This window comes from Miscanthus floridulus, chromosome 5 (assembly GCF_019320115.1).
Source record: "Miscanthus floridulus cultivar M001 chromosome 5, ASM1932011v1, whole genome shotgun sequence".
Classification (NCBI taxonomy): Eukaryota; Viridiplantae; Streptophyta; class Magnoliopsida; order Poales; family Poaceae; genus Miscanthus; species Miscanthus floridulus.
Window position 1 is genome coordinate 125,186,062 of NC_089584.1, and position 27,506 is coordinate 125,213,567.

The 27,506-nt window shown below is 44.7% G+C and overlaps 1 protein-coding gene across 1 annotated transcript; it reads right to left on the reverse strand.

Annotated features, from left to right (window-relative positions):
• Positions 1-7,770: 7,770 nt before the first annotated feature.
• LOC136453446 (TOM1-like protein 7) lies at positions 7,771-12,895 on the reverse strand. The gene is made up of 9 exons (XM_066454017.1): positions 12,623-12,895; positions 11,697-11,775; positions 11,479-11,577; positions 10,421-10,534; positions 9,758-9,906; positions 9,590-9,671; positions 9,411-9,496; positions 9,018-9,242; positions 7,771-8,937 (listed from the first exon to the last, which is right to left on the reverse strand). Exons 1-9 carry the CDS (start codon positions 12,769-12,771, stop codon positions 8,040-8,042), a joined length of 1,881 nt encoding a protein of 626 aa, XP_066310114.1. The 5' UTR covers positions 12,772-12,895; the 3' UTR covers positions 7,771-8,039.
• Between the last annotated feature and the right edge of the window lie 14,611 nt (positions 12,896-27,506).

Below are 27,506 nucleotides of genomic sequence, written 5' to 3' on the forward strand. Positions count from 1 at the left end.
CGATTTATTCTACTCACAAGCGTTCGTGTTTACATTCTGAATTTGAATTTCCAGCGATCGAACTGTCCAGCGATGCATGCCAGACGGCGGCCGGCTAAGGTTGGCAGGAGTTAATCCCGTGGCAGGATTGGCGTTCAGAAATGGTAGTTCAGCCAGGAGAAGTAACGGCTGCAGTGCCATCGCGCTTGGAAAAGAAAAAAAATCTGATATTCGTGGAAGAAAAATGGTCGTTGTTTGACTCGCGTCTCGTGTCAGTTGCAACTTCTTTGCGAATCTGATCTGATTGAATATAATAGTGAAAATTCGAACGGATTTCGTACGTTAATATCAGAATAGAGTGTCATTGCTGCCGCTGCGATAATTGAGACACCGAGAGAAACGGACATAATTTTCTATAAGGCCCAGATTTTCTTTTGAAAATTTGAATGGAACTTTGGCATTGATACTTGGAGGTATTTTCATATTCATTAGTATTTCATCGTGTACGTGCTGACACTGTAACTTTCACTTTCTGTTCTATTTAAAACAGCATGTAAATCGATGGCTGAAAGAAACGGAAGAACACGATATGATCGTCTCAATAGTTGTTTTGCTCTTTTTTGCCTGCGAAGGTATATATGCAGATATAAAAAAAATGACAGAGGAAGGTAAGGAGAAAGCATATATGGACAACTATAAATTCTACGCTAAAAATGTAGTTACAGCATGATTGTGTGACAAATTGACAACCATAGAAGATGTATTTAGATGCGGCCCCGGCCCTAGTGGTGGTGATTTTTTTTTTAATTTTAACCCTTTTTTAATATAATTTTAAATCTAACACTGTCGTTTTTTTTAAACTAACATTTTTGGCCGCGCCTATTGCCCTGGCGTGGCCAAATGCCTATGTTGCGCCATGCATGGTGGCGCGGCACAGGGCTGACATGGCGGGGCCGGCCGGGGGGGGGGGGGGGGCGCTGACGTGGCGGGTCCTACTGCGCCACCGACCATGGCGCGGCAGTGCCGCGCCAGGGTGCGTGGCACGGCTGGACCGACCATACCGCGCGAGCAGCCACACCACCTGGCCGCTGCGCCTGCCGCCGGCCCGGGCTACCTAAATGGTAGAATCGAAACGCGTCGCGCCCGTATTTTATTGAGTTTTTTTCATGGCCGAATAGAGAATTTGATAAGCCAATGATTAGTTTTTCGTCTTTCATAATACGGTTATGCACCATTTTAACTAATCAATTACGAAAAATTATCACCGGTGTCCAGATACGCCGGGACTGCCGGTTCCCGAACGCAGGGTACTTAATCTCGCCGGCAGTGGTGCCACGACTCAACGAAACGAATAAGAAGCAAGTTGACAAGCTGCCACATAACATATTCATTGTTTTGATATAAGTTTGACATAACATAACCAAATAACCCCGCAAGTTTCGGATGCCAATATTCGTTTGACCTAAACAAACTAAGACCCAGGAGTGTAAGGATCCCTCGGACGCCTCTGTCTCTTCGGATTTGTTGGCAACACATTGGGAGTGTAGCCAACGTCGGTACGGTCGCGTCGACGGTGCGTACGGCTCGTACCCTACAGGTATATGATACGCACGATTAATTATAATTCTTTATGATCGTTAGTTCATGGAGCCTACGTATTGAAACAAACTATCTTTGTTAGTACCTGCGAGGCTCCTTGGGTGCCAAACAGGGCACCACCTAGTTGAGACATGCCGATCTCGTCCCGCTGGCCGTGCTGTCCGTGGAAGCCCGAGGGTTCGTCGTCGTCGTCATCGTCCTCCTCCTCGTCCTCGGTTGTAGGGTCCTTCCCAGTGCTATGATGTGGTGGTGTACGCACCGCGGAAGTGGCACCCTGCGTCATCGGCTGAGAAGAGCCGACTAGTGTCCTCAAAGAGGCTGAAGACGTGCCACCCGACCACGTGGGGAGTGGCGGTTCCTCGTAAGGAGTGTCCATACAGCTCAACTTCTGAGCTAGCTTCCTACAGCTCTTCTTCACCTTCTGCATAAATAGACATTAAAGTTAGTTCATTAGCCAAACGCATATACAATAAAGACATATTTTTGAAACGGATAAGTTTATGTTTACCTCCACAAAAGCTGCGAGAACGTCTAGCCCCTGCCCTCGTGAAGCCGGAACGCTGCTTCGTTGGACAGCCTTGCCAATTGTGTCGCCTGGGTACAGAAACGCGGTTGGACAGTTTTAGTACACATACTTAATACCAAAAGGATAACAAATTGTACCATTCAAGTATCTTACCATGTATCTTTGAAGCGGGGCTCTCTGTAGCTGTGTGTCCTCCCTAGTGGTAACGTCGTACACATCTTCGATGCCATCTTCCTCTGAGTCCTCGTCAATCGCCACGTCAGTGTACGAAGGCTTGATATGTATCCTCGTAGACCTGTGAAGCCACCGCAGGTACTCATCGAAGGTGTGCTGGTCGTGTGGAGGACCCGCAAGGACCACATGTGGTACCCTAGTCTACCACAAATGGATGTATGAGCTGTGTGTCACGCGCCAATCCTTGGTCTTGTATCTCTTCCTGCGGTCAAACCTGCAACAAAACGATATTAGTTGTACCAAACACACATCTGAATTGTAGCATTGTTATTAATCGATAACGCACCCGTGCAATACTTGATTGGTGGAGTAAAACGGTGGTGGGCAGCCTGTCATTCTTCCAAATTGTCTGTAGACCCGGATGGGCAAGTGAATCTCGACCACATGGAAGAAAATAAGAGGGACGTCGCAGCGATACTCGTGTGACTCGTCTCTAGTGATAGGACTCAGATAGTCCTGGAGCTCCGGAGAATCCCAAGGACACCAAAACACCTGAAATTTCATAATTGTGTTAAGTTGTAATATAGTGTACATCAAAGAAGACACTGCTACAATAGTATAGAGAGTGTAACCTGGTGCTGTGTCAGGACGTCGAGACCGTTCGTATACTCCATGTACTTGCGCCACGTATTCTCTCTAACTAACTGTGCTTCCGTCCAGATATACAGAGCTATAGGGAGTATATCGTGCCCGTTCCATTGCTGCATTGAACACGATAATGAATTAGCAACAAATAATCTCATCATATCTAACTGCCTGAAAGAATATAATGAACCGAAGTACTTACCGATAAACCATTATTAAGGGGCCTCCCAACGGGCAATCGTTCCCAACACCAAACCTGGAGTAGGTAGCAGCAACCCCCAAGGTTCGCATGTACTGAGGTGCGACGGCAGGCAACACATAGCTGTCGATACGTCCATGCCAGGACTGCGCTGCCCCAGCTGTACCCCGCTATGTCCTCCCACTGCTGCTGAAGTATGTCAAGGAAGATCCAGCTGATGGTGTTGCCCGAGGCGTCTAGGAAGAGGAAAGCACCAAGAAAGTGCCAGAGCCACACTCGAGCGAACTTGTCGATCTGTGCCTCCTCAGCTTGTGGGTCCAAGTACTCAGCGCTCTGTGATCTAGGACGACGAAACACCGAAACTTTTTCTATAATTGATCAAAGAAAATGAGACCCGATGCCAGCTGTAAAGCAATACAAGTATTAAATAGGCTTAAATTACTCACTTATTTTTCTTAGAAGCATCGTCGTCCGGTGGAAGAAAATCAGTAAACTGAGCCACCAGCTCCCTCTAGTGATCGTTGTCACCTATCCCTGTCACTGGAAGTCCCCCCAACTGAAGGCCTAAAATAGCCTTGATGTCCTGCAACGTCAAGGTCATCTCGCCACAAGGTAGGTGGAACGTGTGGGTCTCAGGCCTCTACCTGTTATAAGAATAGAACGACTGTTAGTTACCTCCAATTTGTTACAAGAAAGTTTACGTACAAAGAATGCACTCGCACCTATCCACAGCTACAGTAAGTAGTGCTGGATCAAGGGGCAGAAGACCGTGGTAGACAACACGGACAAGCTCGAGGAAGCCGGCACGCCGTATGTACGGCGTATAACGCTTGTTCCACTGATGCGCCCTGGTGTGAGTGCGGGGCCTCAAAGGAGGCAAGGACACATCTGCGTCGTTGTCACTCAAGATGTGTGCTCGGTGTTGGTCGTCGTACTCCACCTCCAGAATATGGTACAACGGGTGCTGCGTGGGAGGGGCCATCCTGTTACAAATTGATAAACAAAGCGTTAGAGTATTCAAATTAACAAAATTCAAGTTAACATTAGTAAGTTCACAAACAAATTCACTAACCTAACTAGCCTAAATCTCTAAACCCAAAATACTAACTATACTAGATAATAAATACATAATCAATTCATATAAAACTTTGGTTCTAAAATTACAAGTAATCTCTCTGTCTCAAAATAAATACACATATTGCTTCTCGAGTAGTCAAATATGTTTAAGTTTGATCAAAACTAAATAAACGGTATCAATATTTCTATCTCCTAATAAGTTTATTACGAAAGTATACTCCATGTTTAATGTAATAGTACATATTATGTTTCATAAATATTAGTACGCTATTATATAAATTTGGTCAAAGACACTAATAGTAGATACAAAAAATACTAACTATACTACATACTAAAAAAAATATGAAATCGAGAGGGAGGTATCTTAGGAGTGGGCGGCCTTGACGCGCCGGCGTTCGTGGCGTGGCCGGCTAGGGCGCTGCGCGGCGGGAGTGGCCGGGCGCGGCGTGGGCGAGCGGCCGAGGCCGGGCCGTGCGGGCGCGGCCGAGACGAGGCGAGGCCGGGCGAGCGCGTGCGGCCGCAGGCAGGGCGCTGGCGGCGGCGGTGGCGTTCGGGCGTCGGGAGGGCGGGCAAGGTAGGCGTGCGGGCGAGCGGCCGGGCTCGCGCGCGGGGTATATACCTGCTCCTGCCGCGCCACAGATTAGGGCGCGGCAGGACCCGCCACGTCAGCGGCCCCCCGGCCGGCCCGCGCCACGTCAGTTATGTGCCGCACCACCATGCATGGCGCGGCACAGGCATTTGGCCGCGCCAGGGTAATAGGCACGGCCAAAAGTGTTAGTTTTAAAAAACAACAATGTTAGATTTAAAATTGGGAGATGCTAATTTACAGGTGCCTGTAAAGTAGTCATCCCTCAGGCGACGTGTTACATCCGTTGAATTTGATTGAATAGCTAGATCATCCCCTCCAACTTCTAGCGTAACTTCTGCTTTGCGTCACCTGTCGGACATGGTCGCCTCTACCACCATCCCTCCTCCGGATGTCCCCAGCGGGCAAGGACACGGTTGGTCACATGTGTGGCCGTTGTTTGATGCGCTGCCGCGGCGGTGCACAAGCACCATCGCCTGAAGGGACTAAAAAATCAGGCGTCTGATATTTAGGAATTGTGTTTAAAATTATATTAAAAAAAAGATTAAAATTAAAAAAAATCGTGGTGGTCCGCGCTGGGCCCTCGGATCCTTGGGGCCATCGAAGGAATCTAAAGGCAACGCTGCCTTGGCTGCCAGCCAATGAAACAGCTAGGCCTAAGCACGTCGCCAATTTTAGAGAGTGTTTGGCAGGCCGGCTGCTTTGTTTTTCATAAAAACGGATCATCCTACGAATACCTAGCAGGACTGCTCCGGAGGAGTCGGAGCTAGAGCCAGAGAGGAACCTTGCTAAGAGCCTGTTTGAAACGCAGGAATAAAAAACACGGGAATAGGAAAAACGCAGGAATAGAGTGAGTGTGTAGTGGTAAAACAGAGGAAAGAAAAAACGTGAGAAATAACTTGAAGGGGTGTTTGGAACGCAGGAATCCAAAACACAGGAAAAACGCAGGAAGTAACATTATTTTTTGTTTCTCTTCTCTTGTTGTCTCGGTCTTCGTGAATCCATTGGTTTGGACTGGATGTTTTGTTTCCCGTGAAATGAATGGAGGTAGGAAACTTTTCTTTGTTTTACTGTTGAAGTTTCCTTCATTCCAAACAGTATTTCTAGAAACATTTCCAAAGGAATGGTTCCTATGAAATTCCTTTGATCCAAACAAGGCCTAAACAGGCTTTTAATTTCATGGCATGGTTGGCTTGACTTTGTGGCGTTGTCTCAATGAATACTCTACTTTGGCTGGCGGAGGTGAAAAGCAGTCAGGCGTTTTTGTTCTTCTACTTTGTGTTTCACTCTTGTGTGTCTTTAGCAGATTGATAGTTGAACATATCTAGTGAAATCTTTTCTAAAATTGTGCGCCTATGCTTGTATACATGTGCATGTATGATCATACGGTGTTGAGATTTGAACATCCAATGAAATTGTAAACTAAGCATAGCTCTTATGGTAAACCTAACCACCCGAGTGCAAATCTTCGACTTACATGGGTACTAAAAATTTTCTAAATTTATTCTAGGATTTAACGATAATTCTCTTACAGTAATATAAAAAACCTCTGTTTATAATTTCTTGAGTGGGAAAAAAAAGGGGTCTCTGTCCACAGTTTCGCTCCAGGCCTTCAAATGCTCAGGACCGGCCCTCATTTCCCGTCCTTCATTGATAAGAGTGTAACAGGATATGAGCCAACACACTCTCTCGTATTCACCATTGTGTATAAATACATGTATACTGTACAACAATGGGCCATGCGATGCGAGCACTGCGCAGCAGACGTAGCGGGCGAGTGGACGCGCGAGACAGCGCGGTCGTGGCCGTGGTGGCGATGGCGAGTGCGGTCGTGGATACATGTCGAGAGAACCGCTCCAGCAGTATGAGATGCCAGTTGCATGTCTTCAACATAGAGGAAGTCGCTTTTCTAGCAGTGTATCGCTAATAAAATCAACGCTTACTGAGGTACTAGGAGTACTTCTTTGACAAGACACGCCATAATTGCTAGTAAAAACGCTTCCTGAGGACTTCTACGCCTATCATTCTTTGACAAGACACGTCATAATTGCTAGTAAAAAATTGCCAGCCAACTGAGCCATAATTGTTAGGGCCTTGTTTTATATGTTGAATTTCGTTGTTATTTAGTAATTAGTGTCTAATCATAGTTTAATTAGACTTAAAAGATTCGTCTCGTGAATTTCGTCTAAACTGTGTAATTAGTTTTATTTTTTATTTATATTTAATGCTTCATGCATGCGTCCAAAGATTCGATGTGACGGAGAATCTTAAAAAATTTTGCAAAATTTTAGAAACTAACCAGGCACTGGGTATAGGTATTCAGCTCGTTCGCTGGGCTGGCTGGCCAGCCCCCTCCCATGAGCACTGTAGCAGCGAACCAGCCAGCAGTACCACTCTCTCACGTAAACGAACCAGTAACGATACGAATCAGCCAACCGAACAAGCCGATTTCATTTCTCCTGAGCCCGTGTTTAGTTCGTGGAAAGTTAGAAATTTGGCTATCTTAGCATTTTCATTTTTATTTGACAATTAGTGTTTAATCATGGACTAATTAGGCTCAAAACGTTCGTCTCGTAATTTTCAACCAAACTGTGCAATTAGTTTTTTTTTGTCTACATTTAATGCTTCATACACGTATCGTAAAATTCGATGTGATGAGTACTGTAGCACTTTTTTTTAAAAACTTTTCGTGAACTAAACATGGGCTGATATATAGGCACAGCATATCATGGGCTAGGTCGACCTAAGATTCTAAAATTAACTTGGTAATGAGAGTGGCCCAGTTCAGCCCATTGAGCGGCCATGGCTAACACCTCTTTTGCCTGACTTCTGAAGTCTTCATCTTCACGGACTCACGGTCACTGCCCACCATCCAGATTGCAGAATCTCTGGTTGGTTGTGTGAGCCTCTGTCTCTTCACCAGTCATCCCTGATGTAAAGGGAATCAAGCTCGTAACAGGATTTTACCTTCTGGAGCATGCAACAAATTCAAGAGCAATGTTATTATCAGGTATTCACAGATTTCGTCACAACCATCCACCTCAGTGGAGCAATGCTATTAATCATTTATGTACATGAGCAATTGTCCACAACTCTGTTAAACTTAACAGTAGCACCCACGAATCAACCAATGCAGCCAAATCTGTCAAAAGAGGGAATGGCGATATACAGTAAATGTACACCGAACCAAGTAGTAATAAATAACAAGAAGGCAGCTACCGATCACCATCAGCTGTATATATAGACAAATAACCCTATTTCTTTCCGCCAATCATAGGTTGACCACCATTTGCGCTACCCATTGTAGTGGGCCCGCCCATCTTATTTCCACCACCAAAACTTTTCACATCGATCAAATCGCTGAATAGATTATCAGGTATGTAGTATGGTCTGCTAGATGCTGCCGAAGAATCTTTTGATTGTTGATTCACATTCATTTGGGCTTGATTTGCAGTCTGCCCATTGCTTGGTGAACCCACAGGACTGTTATGCTGAATTAACTGGGGGGCTGCAAATGGTGTATAAGATATTGAAGAAGGGGGGTATGAAGCTGGGGGAGGTGCATAGGTGGCTGCTTGAGCAACAGGAGTGGCAACAGGGCGAGGATCTTGGTAATTAACCGAAAGAAAAGGGTTAGAGTCAACAGGATGTGTAGGTGCCGCCCATGGTGGTGCAGGGTAGCCATAGCCAGATGCATATGCAGGAGGCTGAGGCGGATATGCTCCGGTCTGGGCCCAAGGTGCAATGTAGTTGCTGTTCTGTGGAGCATATCCCTGGTTTGCAGTGTGAGGCTGGTAGTTTGAAGGATATTGTGGCACACTAGAAGGATATTGTTGCCCATTTGTAACTGTAGGTTCCTGAGGCCCATTTTGATTATGTGTAACTGCAGGTTGCTGGTGTCCATTTTGATCCTGTGCTGAAGAATCTGTTGAGGTTTCAAGAGTAGGACTGCACAAGGTGAGGCTTAGAAGGTCTATCATGTCCAGCTCTTTTGATTCAGTGCTAGTACTGGGAGCAGGATCAAGAAGAACCAGTGCATTGCTTGCAACAGAAGATGACGATTCTGAAACTGCTTGATCAATGGGTACAAGGGCAAGGTCCGCCCCAGCGCTGGATGATGCATCGTCGCTACTTACTACGGATTTGTTTTTCCTGCAGATGCATAAAGCATGAAGCGTTAACATACTGTGCAGGAAAGTAAAATTGGCATTGTACAGGCCGCTCAGACATACCTTAGAGCTAGCTGGGCAAACTCATCTTCCTCTTCTTTAACATTATCATTATGTTCAGGGGGTGCAGATGGCTTTACTGCAGGAGCCTCCCTAGGAGCCTCAATTGCCTCTCTCACAGGTGCTTCAACCGCCAAAGGAGCACCAGAGGCCACAGCATCATACTTTGAAAGTACGCTTTGTAAGAGATCATTTATCTCCAGCCCTTGCTTTAGTAACTGTTCGTTCCTAAATAGCATCAAACATCTCAAAAGTCACATGCGTGCTATACAGCAGACACAGCAATGCCATGACTCCAATAAACTACAATGGATATGAAAGAATAATGGGAACCATGCAAGACCATTGCAGATCAAAGAGAAAGGAGTGGCAATATTAACACCGCAAAATATTTACCCTGATGTACTGACAAACTGCAGAAGCTTTTGTTGATTTGAGCGACACTGGGTCACAAGATCTGTGATAATTTCATCGTTAACAGCCTAGGTCCAAACAAATTTAAGAGGTCAGTCACCCACATCAATTAGAGTACAACACGGTGGCAAGAATAATTAGAGAAGATAATTCTTTCATACCGTTCGATCAGATGGGTTTAAAGCATACACCATATCATTCAGTAGGTCTGCCACATTTTGAATCTTACTCAAATCTCCTAAACTGTAACCAAAGAAAAACGCAGCTAAAATCATGAGACAGGTTAATTGAGTGAGAAAAGACCAAATTAGTAAGGAAAAGGGCATAACCTCAGAGTCTCAACATCTGAGGACATTCTGTCACTTAAACTTCCCACAGCATATCTGGGTGAACCATAGGTCTGAGAATTATGTGTAGCTGGAGGAGTAAATATTGGTGGGGCATCTATAGGACGCTTTGGGAACACCACACCTGTCGTCTGCAGCGAAGTTTGTCAGTTAGCAGAGATACTTGCAACCAAAAGGATTGTTTCCAGAAAAGCCAGAGAGGCAGAAATGGATCTGTGCGGTTGTGCCACTTAAAAAAAAAACAGAATCTGGGGAAAAAATGCTACTCAGTACTTTTTACTTGGGAAGATGCCACTGAAATTCTCTGTTGCTTTGAAATATCCCATTTTCTCTCCCTTTTCTTATTTCCCATCTTTCTCTCCTAGAAATGAGAGAAAAGGGCAGGGATTGAAATAAAAGTAGAAAGATATATTTGAAAGCAATGAGAAACTTGAGTGGCATTTCAAATAAAGGAAACAGAGTGACATTTTTCTTTTCAAGCGCCAAGTTTTTTAGTAGCTTGCTAAAATCAAATTGGGCAGAAAGAAGGGGATGCTTTGGCATAACCACATTATTGATGCATGTTGAACGCAGGACATGGTTCTGAAACCATGCACTGACAACATATAACATAAAAGATATTTCAAACAAAGATCAGTTGCATACCTTTACTTCAAGATATGCCCAATGATATTGTGGGTATTTACTTCCAGGTCCACCAAATGCCTCTTGCCAGGAGTCTAGAAGTAATAATATTTTATCCCTTACCTGCATATCATTCTGAAAGCAAATTCCAAAAGAGAGATTGCTTAAAATCCTAAAATGGATGTCAGGTTATTGGAGGTAGTGAGAAGACAAGATAGGAATAGATCACAAATAAATTAAAATGGATCTTCCCAGAACCAAAAACCAGCATGTCAGATGATCCAAAGGAACATAGGTAATGTCGTGATAGTTAGAGAAGGAGAAGCTGCTCTAGGTCTCTAACAATGATGGTTCGACTCAACAAAAACAATAATTTATGGCTTCTCATTGCAAAGGACTTTGAAAAAAAAATACTTACAAAGGAAAAGGTGTGTTCTGGTAGCTGCAGAATATGGAATTGTAGGCATATGGATATGAAAAAACTCACCACTTTGACACTCTGATACTAATAATGACGTACTCCCTCTGTTCCAAATTATAAGTTGTTCTAGATTTTCTAGGTACATAATTATTACTATGTATCTAGACATACACTATATCTAGATGCATAACTGTTGTTATGTACTCAATCTAGAAAAGCCAGAACGACTTATGTATCTAGAAAAGCTAGACATACTAATAATGACTCGTTAGTGTGGTATTTAACAGAAACAAGGGATACGATGACACCACTACTAAGATGATGGACATTATCTATGTAGCTTCAATTTATTAGATTTTTTTTTGGAAAGATAAGAGGTTCTGGCACAACAGTTCAAAATTGGCACAAACAATCATCTAATCACGTTCTAGGACCAGTTAATCCATGGTGTTCACACCAATGACAATCTAAAGTTTCCAGACCAAAATATTCATGGGGATTAGTATGCTCTCCAGTTACGCACTGAACTAGTTCAACACATACAATTGCTACTGAAACTGTTCAAGACTAAAGAAAATCTAGTTAAAAATTGTACACTAAGAAAAAAATATAGGAAATATAAAAGTAAAATAAGGAGAATACTATATTATATATATACCTTCTTCTGGATAATTTTAACCATTTCTTGCAGAACATGCTGTTCAGCAACTTCAAACTGAACATATTCACCACAATTCTTCATCATTGTCTCCAAAAGCTGCACCAATTTATAACTGATATGAATAAAACAAATAAAGCTTGTATTCATATTGTGTATTAAAGTATTATATTAAATAATTCTCGCATGTTTCATCATGCCACAATGAAAGTACATACCGTCAAAGCAAAAAACTGAACCTTTGGGTCCTTGTTCTGCAATCTCTTTTTCACTGCCTTCACTGCATCCTTTGTTTGCCTGATTCAGATGTTCAAAATCAGTACGATAAGCTGATAGGTACCGGAAGCCCAGAACCAATAAATCTTAAAATTCTCCAGTCATGGTAGTGTAACGAAACCATACGGCTCTTCCAAGCAGAAAGGCTAAATGTATAAGATCAAAACCTATGCACCATACAGGTAAAAACAAACCGCAATTTCAAGTTTGTCTGCATGTCAATGGCATGGGGCCACAGTTTGTCTTCATCATGAATAATCATTACGAAGAAAAGTTAGACAATGTTAGCATCATTTGTTCCACTCAGCTCATGGGATTGTAATAAAAAATAGCAAGGTAATTGACACACTCATTTATCATTCCAACAAGGGCAACACTTACTGGAAGTTTCCCGTACCCAAAATATATATATTGCTAGAATCCTAACTGTGTCCCTTTGTGAATTTTATCACTTTGATTGCCTTTTCCACACAAGGTTCACAAATATTCTTATTCTCCCATGTTTGTATGCAGGTAAAGTTCACAATTGGAGGGGCTATATTACCTACAAGAATAACCATGCGAGAGGGCAAAAGCCAAGCTATATAGCTAAACCATTTTTTCCCCAACGTACGCCAAAAGGCTAAAGTTAAGGCCAATAAATAGCATCAAGTTCAACGCCACTACAATCTTATTGTGCTTCGAATATGCATGGCGGAGCAGACTCCTGATGTCCACTCATCCAATTGTCAAACCCCACCAAATTCTGGCCAAAACACAAGGGCGACTGCGCCGGCCGGCCAACACCCACAAAAGTCAAAGCGAGTACCGAAATCCCCTACAAATTCCCCACGCCGGCTCGACGAGGAGTAGGAGGCAGCGCGCTCACCAGACGTCGGCGTTGAGGATGTCGCAGATTTCGAGGTTGACCGCCCAGTCGGGCCCCATGAGCAGGTGGCTCGTGGCCTTCTCCACCCGCGACGCCGCGCTCGGCCGCGTCGCGGGCGCCGCCCCCACCATGGCCCCTGACGGGTACATCGCCAGCCGCCGCCCACCGCTGGCGGGAAGGGCTAGGGTTCCGACCGGACGAGGAGGATTGGAGGAAGGGAACCGGCGCCGTTATTAGCAACGAGGTTTGCGAAAAATCAGGGGCCGTTAAGGCAGCTCTGCGGAAGCAGACTTTTCCGGTTAAGAATTTATTATCAATATCAACCGTCGTGAAGGTGCTTAGCTGTCGAGCCCTCGTGACATGTCTCGCTACTGACAGGTGGGCCCCGTTCCGAGAACTAGCCCTTTATAATTGGTCAAAGCTAGGTAAGTAGTACTACATTTGTTAATCCCAATTCCCACAATGAATCGCGTGGTAAGACTGTCTCGAGCGGAGCATGTAAACCGTAAACCAAAGATAAAAATAGGTCATTCATAGTGTTTTGCCTACCAAAATCAAAGCTTTAACAGAAGACTCAAACACCTCACCTATTTTGCATACGAGACTTGACAAAACGTAAATCTACGTCGGGACGCAAATCTGTGACCGCGACCTTTGTCCCCTCACCATGGCGCCCCCATTCCCAACGGCATCCACGGCGTTGCTCCTCCAATGCCTGTGGCGCACACGCGCTCCACCCTCCCCAACGGTAGCGCCCCTCCCCACCCCAGCGCGCCTCCACCATCGGCGCAGACTACGACGGAGGGTGTGGCCCGTGCGGCACGCGGGAGCGAGCTCGACACCCGCGGCGACGACTTGTGGGTGAGCGCAGCCAACCGAGACGACGGCAAGGCGCAAGCAGCAGCGCGCGGTGGAGGAGCTCGCGCCGCCGGTGTTGGAGGAGGACCCGCCGGGGTGGGGGAGGGCCTGCGCGCCTGCATCCTCCACCATGCTCCATGGATCCGCGGCGGCGCTCGGGTCGGCGTGGGTAGATGGCCCCCCGCGTTCGCTCTTCCTCCCCGCGTGCGGAACAAAGGGCAACGGCCCGGCCACGGGAACGGGCGGCGCAGGGGAGAGAGTGAGGAGAGAGGGACGGTCTTTTGGGTAGGCTGTTGGAGAATGCGAATTTTGGGTCCATTATCTTTTTGTTGTGCGTGGCCCAAACTATAGAATGGGTCTCCGATTTGGGTCTGTGCTGTTGGAGATAGCCTAAGCATCGCCTTTTCTTTGTGCTAATTTTTTATACTCCAATTCCGTGAAAACATTGAAACTTGAGCATAAAATTATTCAGCCTTATATCTGTATATTTATTACTAGTGGTTCTAAAGTAGTTAGATTACACATTTTTTTCAAAATAAAAAGTACGAATTGTCAACAATCCAGAAATACCATCATGCCGTGCTCTACTAATTTCTTACTATGGTGATTATTCTTTTTTAACAGGACCTAGCAAGAACCTTAAAACCGGTGCGCTAGCTCTTGTTATGGCTCAATTGTACGATTCATTTTGGAGCCATCGTCGAGGCGTTACGTATATTAGTATATCCATTCGGGTGATGAGGTCCATGGATGACACATGACAGGATCATCAAATTAAAAATATTGTTGCCCTCCAATGCAAGGATGCAACAGCTAACCACTCCTTGGAGCCGGTAGCGGCGAAAGTTTGCTGCTGATGAATAAAATTTATTCATGTGAGTATGTGACATTGGGATTGGTAGTTTGTTACGACGACTAAATGCAAAAATGTACCATTTACAGGTGTCAGGTCAGGAACGAGTGATTTTGACTACCTGATGCTTCCAAATACACGAAAAAAACGTTGGCAAAGGCAGAGCAAATTTTGATTTGCGGTACACGTACATCAGGTTACATCTGACTGGCTACTGAATAAACAGTGATTTTTAACCGACCACTGGATTTAGGTAAAGCCTTCGAACCTCAAACTCAGGCCCTAACTTTGCTGGAGTTACTTGGCATTTTTACATCGGGTAGAAAAAAATCAAGGAGAAGACCCTAAATCACTCTGAATCTTTTTTTTGGGATCTATTTGGTTGGGCAGGCATATCTTATATCTAGGTTCTAGGAAGACTCGTTTGGTTCATGTTTTGACCCCTTAGCCAGGCTTCAACAGACCACCGACCACCTCGTAGCCTAGCTAGCTACAACTGGCACTCGCATCACCGCTCGGAGATGCACGCGCTAGATTCATCCGCACCGGAGATGGCCTCGCCGGTGCCGCTCCTACCGCCTCCATGCGCTCACCTCGTCCTACGTGTTCGCCGTCCACACGGAGCGGAGGTCGATGGGGCGCTCGCCGTGCACACGGAGGACGATGGGGCACACGCAGAGGCCGTCATCCGTGCTGCGGTGCAGCTCCAGCTCCCTCTCTTCTTCTCCCCGTGTGTCCCCACCTCCAAACCACAGCTTCTTGGTCCAGCAAGTTCCCGTCTCGCCCCTGCTCCCTTCACTATGGCGAGGAGGTGAGGACTAAGGGTGAGCGACAGCGGCCAGGGCACCTGCACCGTATCGCTATCAGCGAGGAGATGGAGGACGACGACAGCAACCGGTGCCCCTTTTCTATCGGCGAGGAGAGAGAGGATGGCGACGGTGAAGGTGCCTAGAGCCTGCTCAAATCCTCTGTCCAGAACCTGTTCGACCAAATACTTCGTGCGATCAAACAAGCGCATCTTGGATTGTTGAAGCCAAGCTATGGCTGTCGAGCCTGAGTTGACTTGCCGGACCAAGTTATATATATATATAGCCGGACCAAGTTTTAAACATGAACTAAACACACACTAAATCACTCCGATTAATGTATTACCTTACTTAAGATAAGAAAACCCCGCCGAACCAGCCCAATTGAACTTTGCTCGCGGATTACGGGCCCAGTCCGCAAAACCCGAGAACGACAGCAGTACCCGTCCATCGGCATCGACCCCACGCAACTTCGCAAGAGCACCTCAACCTCCATCTCGCGGCGATCTCCCCGACCACGATCGCCGCCGCCCTCCGCTCCTCCACCGCAAGCCGGCTCCTGCGCCTCGCCCCGGCAGCCGCGTCGGCTCTGTCTGCTGCTTCCCGGCCCACCACCGGGGTGGCGCCGCTCTTGCGCCCGATCGCTGAGGTATCAGGTACTCCTCCCCACGTCTTTTTTATTGAGACTTTTACCTCTGTATCATTATAAAAGATGGTCGTTTCCCACGTGCCACTAAAAAGTTGAGCCGCACCCAAGTGCCATCCACCTAAACTTTCTTGTCCCCCATGCCATTCCGTCCACCTTCTATTCGGTTTGTAACGTTTGACAGGTCTGACATGTGGGACCGAGCAGGAGAACTGACCATCTTACCACTTGAGACTGGAGTGCATATACGGTGGGCAAATTGACTGGCATTGACCGTCATCTCACTTCTCTCTCTCGATTCCTCTCTCTCGTCACTTCCCCAAACCCTAGCGGCGGAGTCCGGATCGGCGACGGCGGCGGGTGAGCAGCGGCGGCGGCGGTACCCTAGAGGCGTCGCGGCTGGGAGGCAAGAATACCCATCCCAGGTGCTTGTGGCGTCGATTTTTGGAGCTCGTGTTTACTCTGTTCGTCTGCTCGAGTTCGTCGGTTCCTATCTGTGCACACGGGTGCTCGGCACCTGGTGCTACTGGTGCAGGCTGGAGCAGAGCCGAGCGCTCGTAGTCGTGCAACCGAGTCTAGCACAACCTCAGGCCAAATTGCCTGCTTCTCTCGTGAACGGCGAGCAGTTCCTCCGCCCCCTTTTATTTTCGTCTGTTCTTGCAGCCGATTTCTAAATCCACAGCATAGGTGTTGAAATTGGTGGCCTTCGGTTCAATCAGGTTCGGCAGTGAGTAGTACCACGCCGACCAATTGTTGCCGCCGGTGGCTCTGTGTAGCCCCGTCGGCCAGGCTTTGAGTTTGCTTGCTCGTTCTTCGTTCTTGTCCAGATATCCGTTCAGCTGCAGCAGTGTGTGCAGTTCTCTGATTTTAGTAGCTTGCAGTTAGCTTTTGAGCGGCAAGTCAGCAGTCCGCGCTGCTCCTGGTGATCAGTGGCAACAACATCAACTGGCGGCGGCTGCTGTGTTCCTCATGCAGGTAAGCAGCAGGGCAACAGGTTTTTGGTCATGATAAATATGCATGTCATTGTCAAGCTATAGTGATGCAATAATGAATATCCTTTCTTACAATCTTTATCTAATGATTTAAGCTTTAATGTATTTCCTCTAGCTTGAGCTAATTTATTTGCATGAGGAAATTTACACGGCTTCTACTCTGAATGTTTAGTGTGTCCAAAAATTGCGTGCTCCTATGTAAGATGGACGCAGACAGTAGCTTCAACCTAGAAATCCGGATTGTTGCTCCCAATGCGCGTGGTCGGTGGTACTCGTTGGACATGGTTGTGGATGCTGACCGGACTAACTTCAGAGATTTGTTTGGGTCCGTTGTCGACAAGTGTCCTCCCACGCACGGTGATGTAGCTCGAATGTTTTATTTGTGTCTGGACAGTAAGCCCCGTGTTGAAGTCTGCAAAGACCAAGACTTGGTTAAAATGTTTGCCAAAAACAAGGCTTCAAAGTGCTGCTACTTGACATTTGCATATACTAGCCCAACTAGTGAGCCTCAGCTTCCTGATTGGGAGTTTGGTGACAATGCCCACTCTGTTCAAGCCCCAGTCACCCCTTCAGTCCACTGTCCTAGCATAGCTGAACCAAGCAAAAACAGCCAGAGCGTGTCTGTAGTGCCTGAACATGAATCACTTAAAAACCCAAATCCATCCTATGAGCATGTGGATGTTGATGATGAAGGATTGTATCTCGACCTTGGTCCTGATTATCCCGAACCTTCCAATCCTCATAAGCCAAGACAGCCTGCTGCCCTTGAGGCCTCTGAATCAGACACTGATGAAGAGTCTGATGTTGATGATCATGATGATGAGAAAGATTATGAAATAGAGAATGTAGATGATATTGTTAAAGATAAACAGCCTGAACAAATGCCTGATGCTGACTATGACAAGAAGAACCCTCCTATGACAGTAGGCACTGTGTATTCAAACATTAATGCTTTTAGATTGGCTGTAGCTACTCATGCTGTGAGATGTGAGATCCATTATGACATTGAGGCTAGTGACACAGGGAGGTTTAGGGCAAGCTGCAGTTTCAAGGAAGAATTGGGCTGTCGGTGGAGAATTCATGCATCAACTATCAAGGATGGGCGTACTGTAAAGGTATTCTGTTTTACCAAATGTATATTCATTTATTTTTTTTGGACCTAATGATTGTAAGGACTATTTCTTTTTTTAGGTGAAGAAGAATCCATTTGGCCATGACTATCAGAGTGTCAGGAGGACTGGAGTCTGTGTAGGAGTCACACAGTTTTGGATGTGTCATCAAGTGATTGATTGGCTGAAGGAAGATGGGACTCTGGGTGCTAAAGAACTGCAGAAGAAGTTGAATGCTGAATTTGGGATCTGGGTGCCCTACAGGAGAGTGTACAAAGGTAAAAACCATGCCATGGATAAGCTGTATGGGCCTTGGGACAAAAGCTTTGATAACCTATTTAGACTTAAGGCTTAGTTAGAGGAAAGCAGTCCTGGTACTTTTTTGTCATTGATCACCACACCATCGACAACAAGATAAAGTTTAATAGGCTATTTTTTGCATTGAAGGCTTGTGTTGATGGCTTTTTTAGAGGTTGCAGACCATATCTTGCAGTAGATAGTACATTTTTAACTAGGAGGTTTAGGGGGCCAGTTGTGCATTGCCTGTGCAGTAGATGGGCACAACTGGATGTTCCCAGTAGCAGTTGGTGTCATTGATTCAGAGACTAATGAGAATTGGGTGTGGTTCATGGAGAGGCTGAAGGAAGCAATAGGCAGCCCAGATGGACTTACTATCAGTACAGATTGTGGACAGGCAGTGATGCATGAAGTTAGTGAGGTTTTTCCAGGATGTGAACATAGAGAGTGTATGTATCATCTAGTACAAAATTTCAAGAAGAGGTACAGTGGAAAGATTTTTGATGATCATTTATGGGCAGCTGCATATTCATAGAGCCCATACATGTTTAATAAACACTATCAGGCAATGGCTCAAGCCAAACCAGAGGTTATGGCAAGGGTCAGAAATACCCTGCAAACATACTATTGCGTACATCACTTCAATTCCTGGAGCAAAACTAGAAGACCATGTAGATGAGTACTTTTCTATCTAGAAATTCAAAGAAGCTTATGCAGGCTCTGTCCCATGTATTCCTGACAAGTCCATGTGGCCCAAAACCATACATGGGTTCTTCATGCACCCTCCATTGCTTAAGTCAACAGCAGGAAGAAGGAAAAATAGGATGAAAGGGGCTCTGGAGGGAGGAAGTGGGAAGAAGAAGAAGAAACATGAGTGTCCCATATGCCATGAATTGGGGCATCACTGGTACACTTGCAAGAATGGGGATCCAGCAGACATAGCTGCAATGGAGGCAGAAAGGTAATCAAATACATCTACATAAATGAAACTATCATTTAACTGAACTACATTTTCTATTAACAATTGTCTTTTGCAGAGGTCTCCCAAAGAAAAGACAAAAGAAAGCAGCTAGTACCAATACAAAGACTAGCCTTATGGTGGCAACTCCATCAATAGGGATGGTATTCCCACACAATGAGGCAGTGGCCAATGCTGCAGAAAAGAAGAGGAAGAGCAAATCATCTTCTTCAACAACTTCCAAGAAAAAGAAGGCATCAGCTAGCACTGCACCATCAACAACTCCAAACACCCTATCTGGCAGGTATGTTTTTCCTATAGTTCTGCAATTTCCCATTGTAATGAAGCTTGTTCCAATAACTGGTATTTAATAGTAACAGGTCTAGAACTGGTTCCAATGAACTAGTCTCCCTCTAGGCATCAACTGCAACAGTGTAGACACCACCAGTGGAGGTTGTTCTGCCCCAGAGTTCACCAAGGATGAAGATAGGAGTGAAGAAGAAGCTGGCACCTAAGAGGCCTCCCCTTGTACCAGCAAGCCCAGCCAGCCCAGCTTCAAATACTAGGAGCAAGAAGAAGATAATGCTGGAATGAAAGGTGTATGTCTGATTGTTGTGTGGGGATGTCTTTTGGCCTCATTTACTTTTGTGGCTGTTTTGCTAAAGCTGTGCCTAGTGCCTACTTTTGGATGAGTAGTACATGAGCTACTACTGTTTGTTGTGCCTGCTGGCATCATTTCATTTTGGCTTGACTAGAACTTAATGTCTGGATGAAGCACTTATGTGCCTGCTGTAATGTTGGTGACATGTTGAAAACTTTAGCTAATGCGTTGAAAACCAGTGACCAAATGTTGGTCTATGAACCATATTATTATTATATATTGTGTTAAATATTATTATTATATATTGTGTTCATTTCTTGTGTTGGCATCATGTACATACTCTAGTTTTTTTGGCATTAAAAAAAGGTGCACATTAATTCATATGTTCATGCATCACGTACATACTCCAGTTTTTTTTGCGCCAACACAACTGCCCAGCTCGGCCAGGGAGTGGCGGACAATGGTGATTTTGATCGGCCTCTATGGCCTCAGGGCAAGCAGGTCTTTTCTCCATGCCGTTTCCCTCCATTAGAGTGCAAAGTGGATGGAATGGCCTGGGAGACAAGAAAGTTTAGGTGGATGGCGTATGGATGCGGCCCAACTTTTTAGTGGCATGTGGGAAACGACCATCTTTTATAATGGTACAGAGGTAAAAGTCTCTTTTTTATTAGACTGAACTCTTTATCGGGTGCTTCCGGGTTGATTCCTGGTTAGGATCCTCCTACATATGGTTGCCCTAATTACTAGGTAGATTAAAACTCGAGGTTGATGCTAGTGGGGAGATTTATTGCAAGGCCAGAAGCTATTACTCTGTAGGCGAGGGTGTTACTATGCGAGAGTTTATGATTGACTGGAGTTGACACACTCTAGCTCAGAGTATATCAACACGAAGATAGAGAGTTGCCTGGACACACCTGCTCAGATGTGAAATGTGTGGTCCTAGACCGTTTCTTTCTAGGCTGGACTCACTTTCTCATTTATTGAACACATGCTAGAACATCGGTTACTTGACAATGAGGCCTTTGCTTATGAAGCAACTACACACAAGGTTGTCTAGCCTTTGTTTGAGTACACGGGCTTCAGGAAGTCAGCGACAACAAATCATTATTTATGTTTTTCACGCATGGGATCAGGGGTGCCATGAGATTGTGACTGTTTAGGGTTCGCCCATCCTGTGCTGATGGTTGCAAGGAGGGTTGGTTTGAGTGAAGGTGGAAGAGAATAAGGGACATCTTGTATTTTTTTTTCACACACCATGTTTGTGGATGGGGGAGGAGGGGGTGTGCTTTTATGTAACCCCAACAGTTTCTATTCCAATATATCATGTTCTTAACCATGAACTTAGGGATATAGTCATTAACTAAAAGGGGGATACAAAGGTTGCCTTTTCCATGTTATTTTTCAACGAAAATACTTAGTTAATACTAATCTTTCATTCTAATATAATATGCGCTGAATTCTATGAGAGAAATGGTTAAAGAGGATTCAAAGTGATTAAACTTACTTTAACAAGATTAGATTATTTTATGTGAAATCGTTCGAGTTGTGTATTTTTTTTGTTTGATTTGTGTTTATATATTTGGAAAAAAATGCTAGAAGACTCAATGATGCCTTGTTTGTTTTCATTATGATGTGATTCTAATACTGCACTTCACTTAAAACTTCTCATTCTTAATTAGCTTGTCCATGTTATAAGCTTAGGTGGGAACAATCCTCTCTCATGGAAACTAAGGCGCTTCTTCAGTTCAAATGAAAAACACTTGCCTGCAATATCTGACCCAGAGATAGAATCTGCATTTAAGGATTTGTTGGCTGCTAGTTGGAATGAACTTCTAGATTCTCTCGTAGCAGAAGCAAAGAAAGCAGTATCTAAAGCCACCGATGATAAGGCTGGTCAAGAGGCTTTGAAAAATGTATTTCGTGCAGCTGAGGCATGTGAAGAATTTAGTGGAACCTTGGTTACCCTAAGAATGGCTCTTGATGATCTTTGTGTTAGGATCGATGTGAGTACCTTTCTGTGTAACCCGTAGATCCGACTAGGCTCCTAGCCCTTCAGTAGATGCATCGCAGCCAGTGTCGTGGTGTAGAAGACATCCAGCGCCGACGAGATGAAGTCTAGTGACGCCGGCGGTGTCCTGCAGTGGGAGACGGCAGTGGTTGGGGCACATCCCATCGCTGGCAGCAGCTCTTTAGATCGGTATTAGGGTTTCTATAGGTGGGTGTGGTGGCTCTAGTGAACCTCATAGTCTCAGCCCCGATCCCCACCTTCTCTATTTGTATGTGTTGTGCGACAGGGGCCCACCAACCAGTTAGGGTTGGGCTCCCCCGATCAGGGAGCAGAGGCAAGGGCCCAATAGACCGTTGGGCCTATTGGTGGAGATCAACTAACATTCTCCCCCTTGATCTCATTCCATCTTTCACTTTCATATCATTTACTTTTGTTCATTCCATTACAGATTAGTTCATAGAGCATGTCTCATCGTCATGGTCCATTGCCGATAGACTTAACAGCTACAACTCACTACTATGTTCTGAAATAGATACTTATCTTTGGGCCTTCTTTTGTCCAGGAATATTTTAGGCTTTCCCTTAAACCCAAGCTAGCTACATGTTCTCTGAACACCATATCCTCTGAACATGTTGGGTGGTAAGCCTTTTGTAAGCGGATCCACGAGCATCCTTTCTTTACTTATATGCTCAAGATTTATGACTTGATCCCAGACTTTATCTTTCACAACATAATACTCTATGTCAATGTGTTTGGCAGCACCATTTGACTTATGTTGTGAGCATCCTGTACTGCCAGATTATAATCGTAGTATACTTTAGTGGTTTATAGATGTCATCAACCACCTTCAAACCGGGTAGAAACTTCGTTAGTTAGTTCACCTGCCCGTTGCCTCATAGCACGCTACAAACCGTCATACATTGTGGATGATGTAGTGACAGTTTGTTTTGAGCTTTTCCATGAAATAGCTCCCTTTTGCGAGATGATAGAAAATCCACGTCAGGATATGCATTCACTCTCGCATAATCAGAATCTGAATATCCCACCATGTGGAGTGAATCAGATCTTCTATATGTCATCATGAGGCCTTTCGTTCCTTGCAAATAACGCAAGACTTTCTTTATCAATTTCAGTGTTCTATTCCAGAATTCTTCTGGAATCTGCTAAGTAAAACCCGATAACAAATGCCAAGTCAGGGCGTGTACATACTTGAGCATGTTGCAAGCTTCCAATAGCTGAAGCATATGGAACCACTTTCACTTTATCGATTGAGCTCATATTGGTTCCTGGGGCATTTAAAATCCCTATATCTGTCGCCCTTGACTATAGGAGCAGGTGAGGGACTACATTTGTGCATACTGAATTTCTTTAAGATCTTTTCCATATATGCCTTTTGTGACAGTCCTTATACCCTTTTTCTTCTATCTTGGTGAATCTCGATCCCTAGAACGAACAAGGCTTCGCCAAGATCTTTTATATCAAATTTCTTTGTCTCCAGTAGTAGACTGACATCACTACTAGCAAGTAAGATATCATCTACATATAGGACAAGGAAGATAAACTTCCCATTCTTAAACTTTGCATAGACACAATTGTCCTCTACATTCTCTTTAAAACCCAAAATTCTTTATTGACTGATCAAACTTCAAGTACCACCGTCTTGAAGCTTACTTTAATCTATAAATGGATTTCTTTAGGCGGTATCACATTCGTTCTTTTCCTTCCATGACAAAACCATTCGGTTGTGCCATGTAAACATTTTCCTCCAAGTCTCCGTTGAGAAATGCCGTCTTTACATCCATCTGTTGTAATTTTCAATCGTAATGTGCCACTAATGCCATTATGATTCTGAAGGAAACTTTACATGAGACTGGAGAAAAGGTCTCATTGTAATCAATCTCTTCTCTTTACATATAGCCTTTTGCCACAAGTCGCGCTTTATATTTCTCTATATTCCTTTGAGAGCCAAGTTTTGTTCTGTAGACCCATTTATAGCCTACTATTTTGACTCCTTTAGGAATTATTTCCAAAAACCCAAACTTTATTGACATTCATCGATTTCATTTCATCTTCCATGGCCTCAAGCCACTTTGATGAATGATCACTTCTCATGGATTCTTCAAATAAGGTGGGATCATCCTCCATTTGAAATTACTTAGTGTTATACACTTCATAATCAGCAGAAATAGCTGATTTTCTAACTCTTTGATACCTTCTAGGGGCCTCCACATTTGGCACAACTTTTGTTTGAGGCTATTGTTGCTCCCCCTCATGTGTGGCAATAGGTTCTATAGGATCCTGAGGAACAGGTTCCTCATCGTCATTCATTGTTGCCACAGGTGGGATAACAACAGGTGCTGGCACCAGAGTATCTAGCACTGTTGGTGCAGCTATAGCAGGTAGTGAGAAAAATGGCTCATGAATCATTGGAGTGGATGCATACACCCGCTCCACTTCAAGGACAATTTCTCGAGCTACCATGCTCCCCCTCATCTTTTCATCCTCTAGGAAAACAGCGTGTCTTGTTTCCACAAACTTTGTATGTCTCTCTGGACAGTGGAAAACGAAAACATTTTGACTTTTCTATGTTGCCAATGAAATGACACCTTACTGTTTTGGGATCTAACTTCTCAATGTTTGGATTAAATACTTTAGCCTCAGCGGGGCTCCCCCACACACACGCAAGTGGTTTAGTGAGGGTACATTTTCTATCCACAACTCATACGGTGTTTTGGGCACCGATTTACTTGATACTCTTTTGAGAATATGAATGAGGTATTTAACGCCTCCATCCACAGGCTCAACTGTAAGGTGGAGTAACTTATCATATTGCCCACCATATCCATCAGGGTACAATTGATTCTTTTAGCTACTTTATTCTGCTGAGGTTCATCCGGTATAGAATACTGGGCTACTATGCTATTCTTTTAGGGTATGTCGACCGTAGTACTCCTCCACGGTCAGACCTGACTATCTTAATCTTTAATATCTTAAATTTATCCAATATATCTTTTCTTTCTTTGATTGGATAAATATAGTCATAATGGGAGTAATCATCTGTGAATGTTATGAACGAATCATAACCATCCACACTCTTTATAGGAAAGCTGATCATAGATGTCTGTGTGAATAATCTATAAAATTCCTACACTTCTTTTAGCATCTTTCTTAGTCTCTGCATTGTTCTTAATCTGAGAGCTCTAATGGAGGAAGAATATCATTCTTAACTTGTCTTTCTATTCTCCCCCTCGAAATATGGCCTAAACGACAGTGCCATAATTTCAACAACGCATCGTGAGCTCTCTTATGCCATCATTTCTAGAGTAACACTCTGTCACCAGCTGCTTTATCAGCTGAGTAGCATATGTCTTTGAAGTGCTAGTGAACTGACACTTTTTTCTATCGTGGTACTCAGTGACCGTGTCACATTCTAATATTGAGCCCACAATTACAGGTTCAATCATGTTCTTTATCACAGCCAAATATTTCTTGTTGGCAGTGACCCACTTCCTATGCTCAAAAGTCATAGGAGATCTTTTGAGATTCAAAATCCCTTTCTTTAGTTGTTCAAGTGGCATCTTTTGTCTCCCTCACCGGTGCCACAAACTCAATGGAATTCGGTGAGGTGACTACCCAGTCCACCTTAGACAAGATGAGAAAACCAGGTTAAAACTTTTCTTAACATAAAATAACACATCATTTGCATGCCTTGATTCCAACGTTGGTCAAAATCAAAACATACAATTATTCTTATACACTAATTCTACATCACCGTTGGGCAGAAATAGAATTAATGCATAAATCTTTAACTTTGACAACTGTTCTTACACACTAATTCTACATCACCGTTGAGCAAAAGTAGAATCAATGCATAAATCATTAAAATTATTAACTTTTCTTATACACTAATTCTACATCACCGTTGGGCAGAAGTAGAATTAATGCATAAATCATTAATATTACGATATTGTTATTAACAACGTTGGTCAGAAAATAACAACATCGTAATTATATCAAAACTCTTTTTCTCTAATTAAATACCACATTGGTTCAAAATAACTGGAGAATCAACAATTTCTTTAGCAGCGAAAAAACTTTTCTTTTTCTCCAAGTAAATAGCATGTTGGTTCAATATAACTGGAGAATATACTTTTTCTTTAGCTGTGGGAAAACTCTCTTTTCCTTTAATTTTACCCACAGGGAAAATTTCTTTTTCTATTTTCTTTAATCCATTAATCAATTTCCAGGGAATAAACATTTTGTGGAAAATCTTTTCTTTTCTCCAGTTAAATATCATGTCGGTTCAAAATCACTGGAGGATGTACTTTTCTTTTGCAGCGGAAAACATATGCTCAATTTCTTGAATTTTTCCCACAGGTAAAATCACTTTTCATATTTTCTTTGATATATTTTTCATTTTCCAGAAATTAGCAATTACTGGAAAAGAAAAAACTGATCTTGATTCTTTCCCTTTTTCGGCCCAACCGGTAAAACCAGCTCGGCCCGCCTCTCTCCGCGCGTGCAGGCCGCACCCAGGCCGCAACCTAGGCCTGGGCTGGCAAACTGCCGCGGCGTGCTCCCCTCGCCTGGGCCACTCGCGGGCCCGTGCATCCGGCGCCGTTGGATCTGATCCGATGGCCGTCTGATTGTTTCGGCCGAATAAAAAATGACTCCGGCCGTGGGCCCCAAAACCCTAGTCTCATTCGGCACTTGCCCTTCTCTCTCTTCGCTCGCCGCTCTCTCTTCTCTCTACCTCAGTGCAGCCGCGAGCGACCAACGACGAGCGAGCAGGCGGTGGAGCGAGCCTTGGCGCCGTCACCGGCCCCCTCGCCGACGCGTGTGCTCCCCAACGGGTGAGCACGCCGCCGTCGAGCGGCCTGGCCACGGCGCCCCCGGCTCTGCTCTTCTTCTCCCGCGCCGGTGAAAGGCTGTCTTGGCTCTTCTTTTCCCGCGCCGGCGAGGGTGGATCCATCCCCTTCCCTTTCTCCTTTCCCACCCCCTTCTTTTTGATTTGGATCTCGCTTTCCTCTTATCCGAACCGAACCGAAGGAGGGGACTAGGGTTAGGGTTTCTTTGATTCCTTTCTTTTCTTTTCTTTGATTTCTTTTGTTTCTTCTCGGATTCAACCGGTTAGGGATGAGGATCCGTTCTAGGGTTAGGTTTAGGGTCCGTATGCCGACCCTGTTCTTTTCCCCTTTCTTTTCTGTTTTTCCTTTCTTTTCTTTGACATCCGAATGGATCTAGGGTTAGGTTCTGTTTTCTTTTATTTCTTTTCTTTTCCCTTATTTACCCGAACAGATTATCCCTGTTCTAGGGTTAGGGTTTCGGCTCTATGAGCCTAGGGCCCTATTTCTTCTCTGATCCGAAAGGATCTGTTCTTTTCTTTACTTTTGCCATGCGCCGTCGAACGGTGCGGCTCCTTTCCCCCACGTGTGGTGGTGGTGATGACCAGTAGACCATGAGCCGGTCTCTCTTTCTTTTGCTTTTACCCGGTTAGGGTTAAGGATACACTGGAATACACAGAGGTAACCTGGCTCTGATACCATTATTAGGATCGATGTGAGTACCTTTCTATGTAACCCATAGATCCGAGTAGGCTCCTAGCCCTTCAGTAGATGCACCGCAGCCAGTGTCGCGGTGTAGAAGACGTCCAGCGCCGGCGAGATGAAGTCTAGTGATGCTGGCGGTGTCCTGCAGTGGGAGACGGCGGTGGTTGGGGCACATCCCGTCGCTGGCAGCAGCTCTTTAGATCGGTA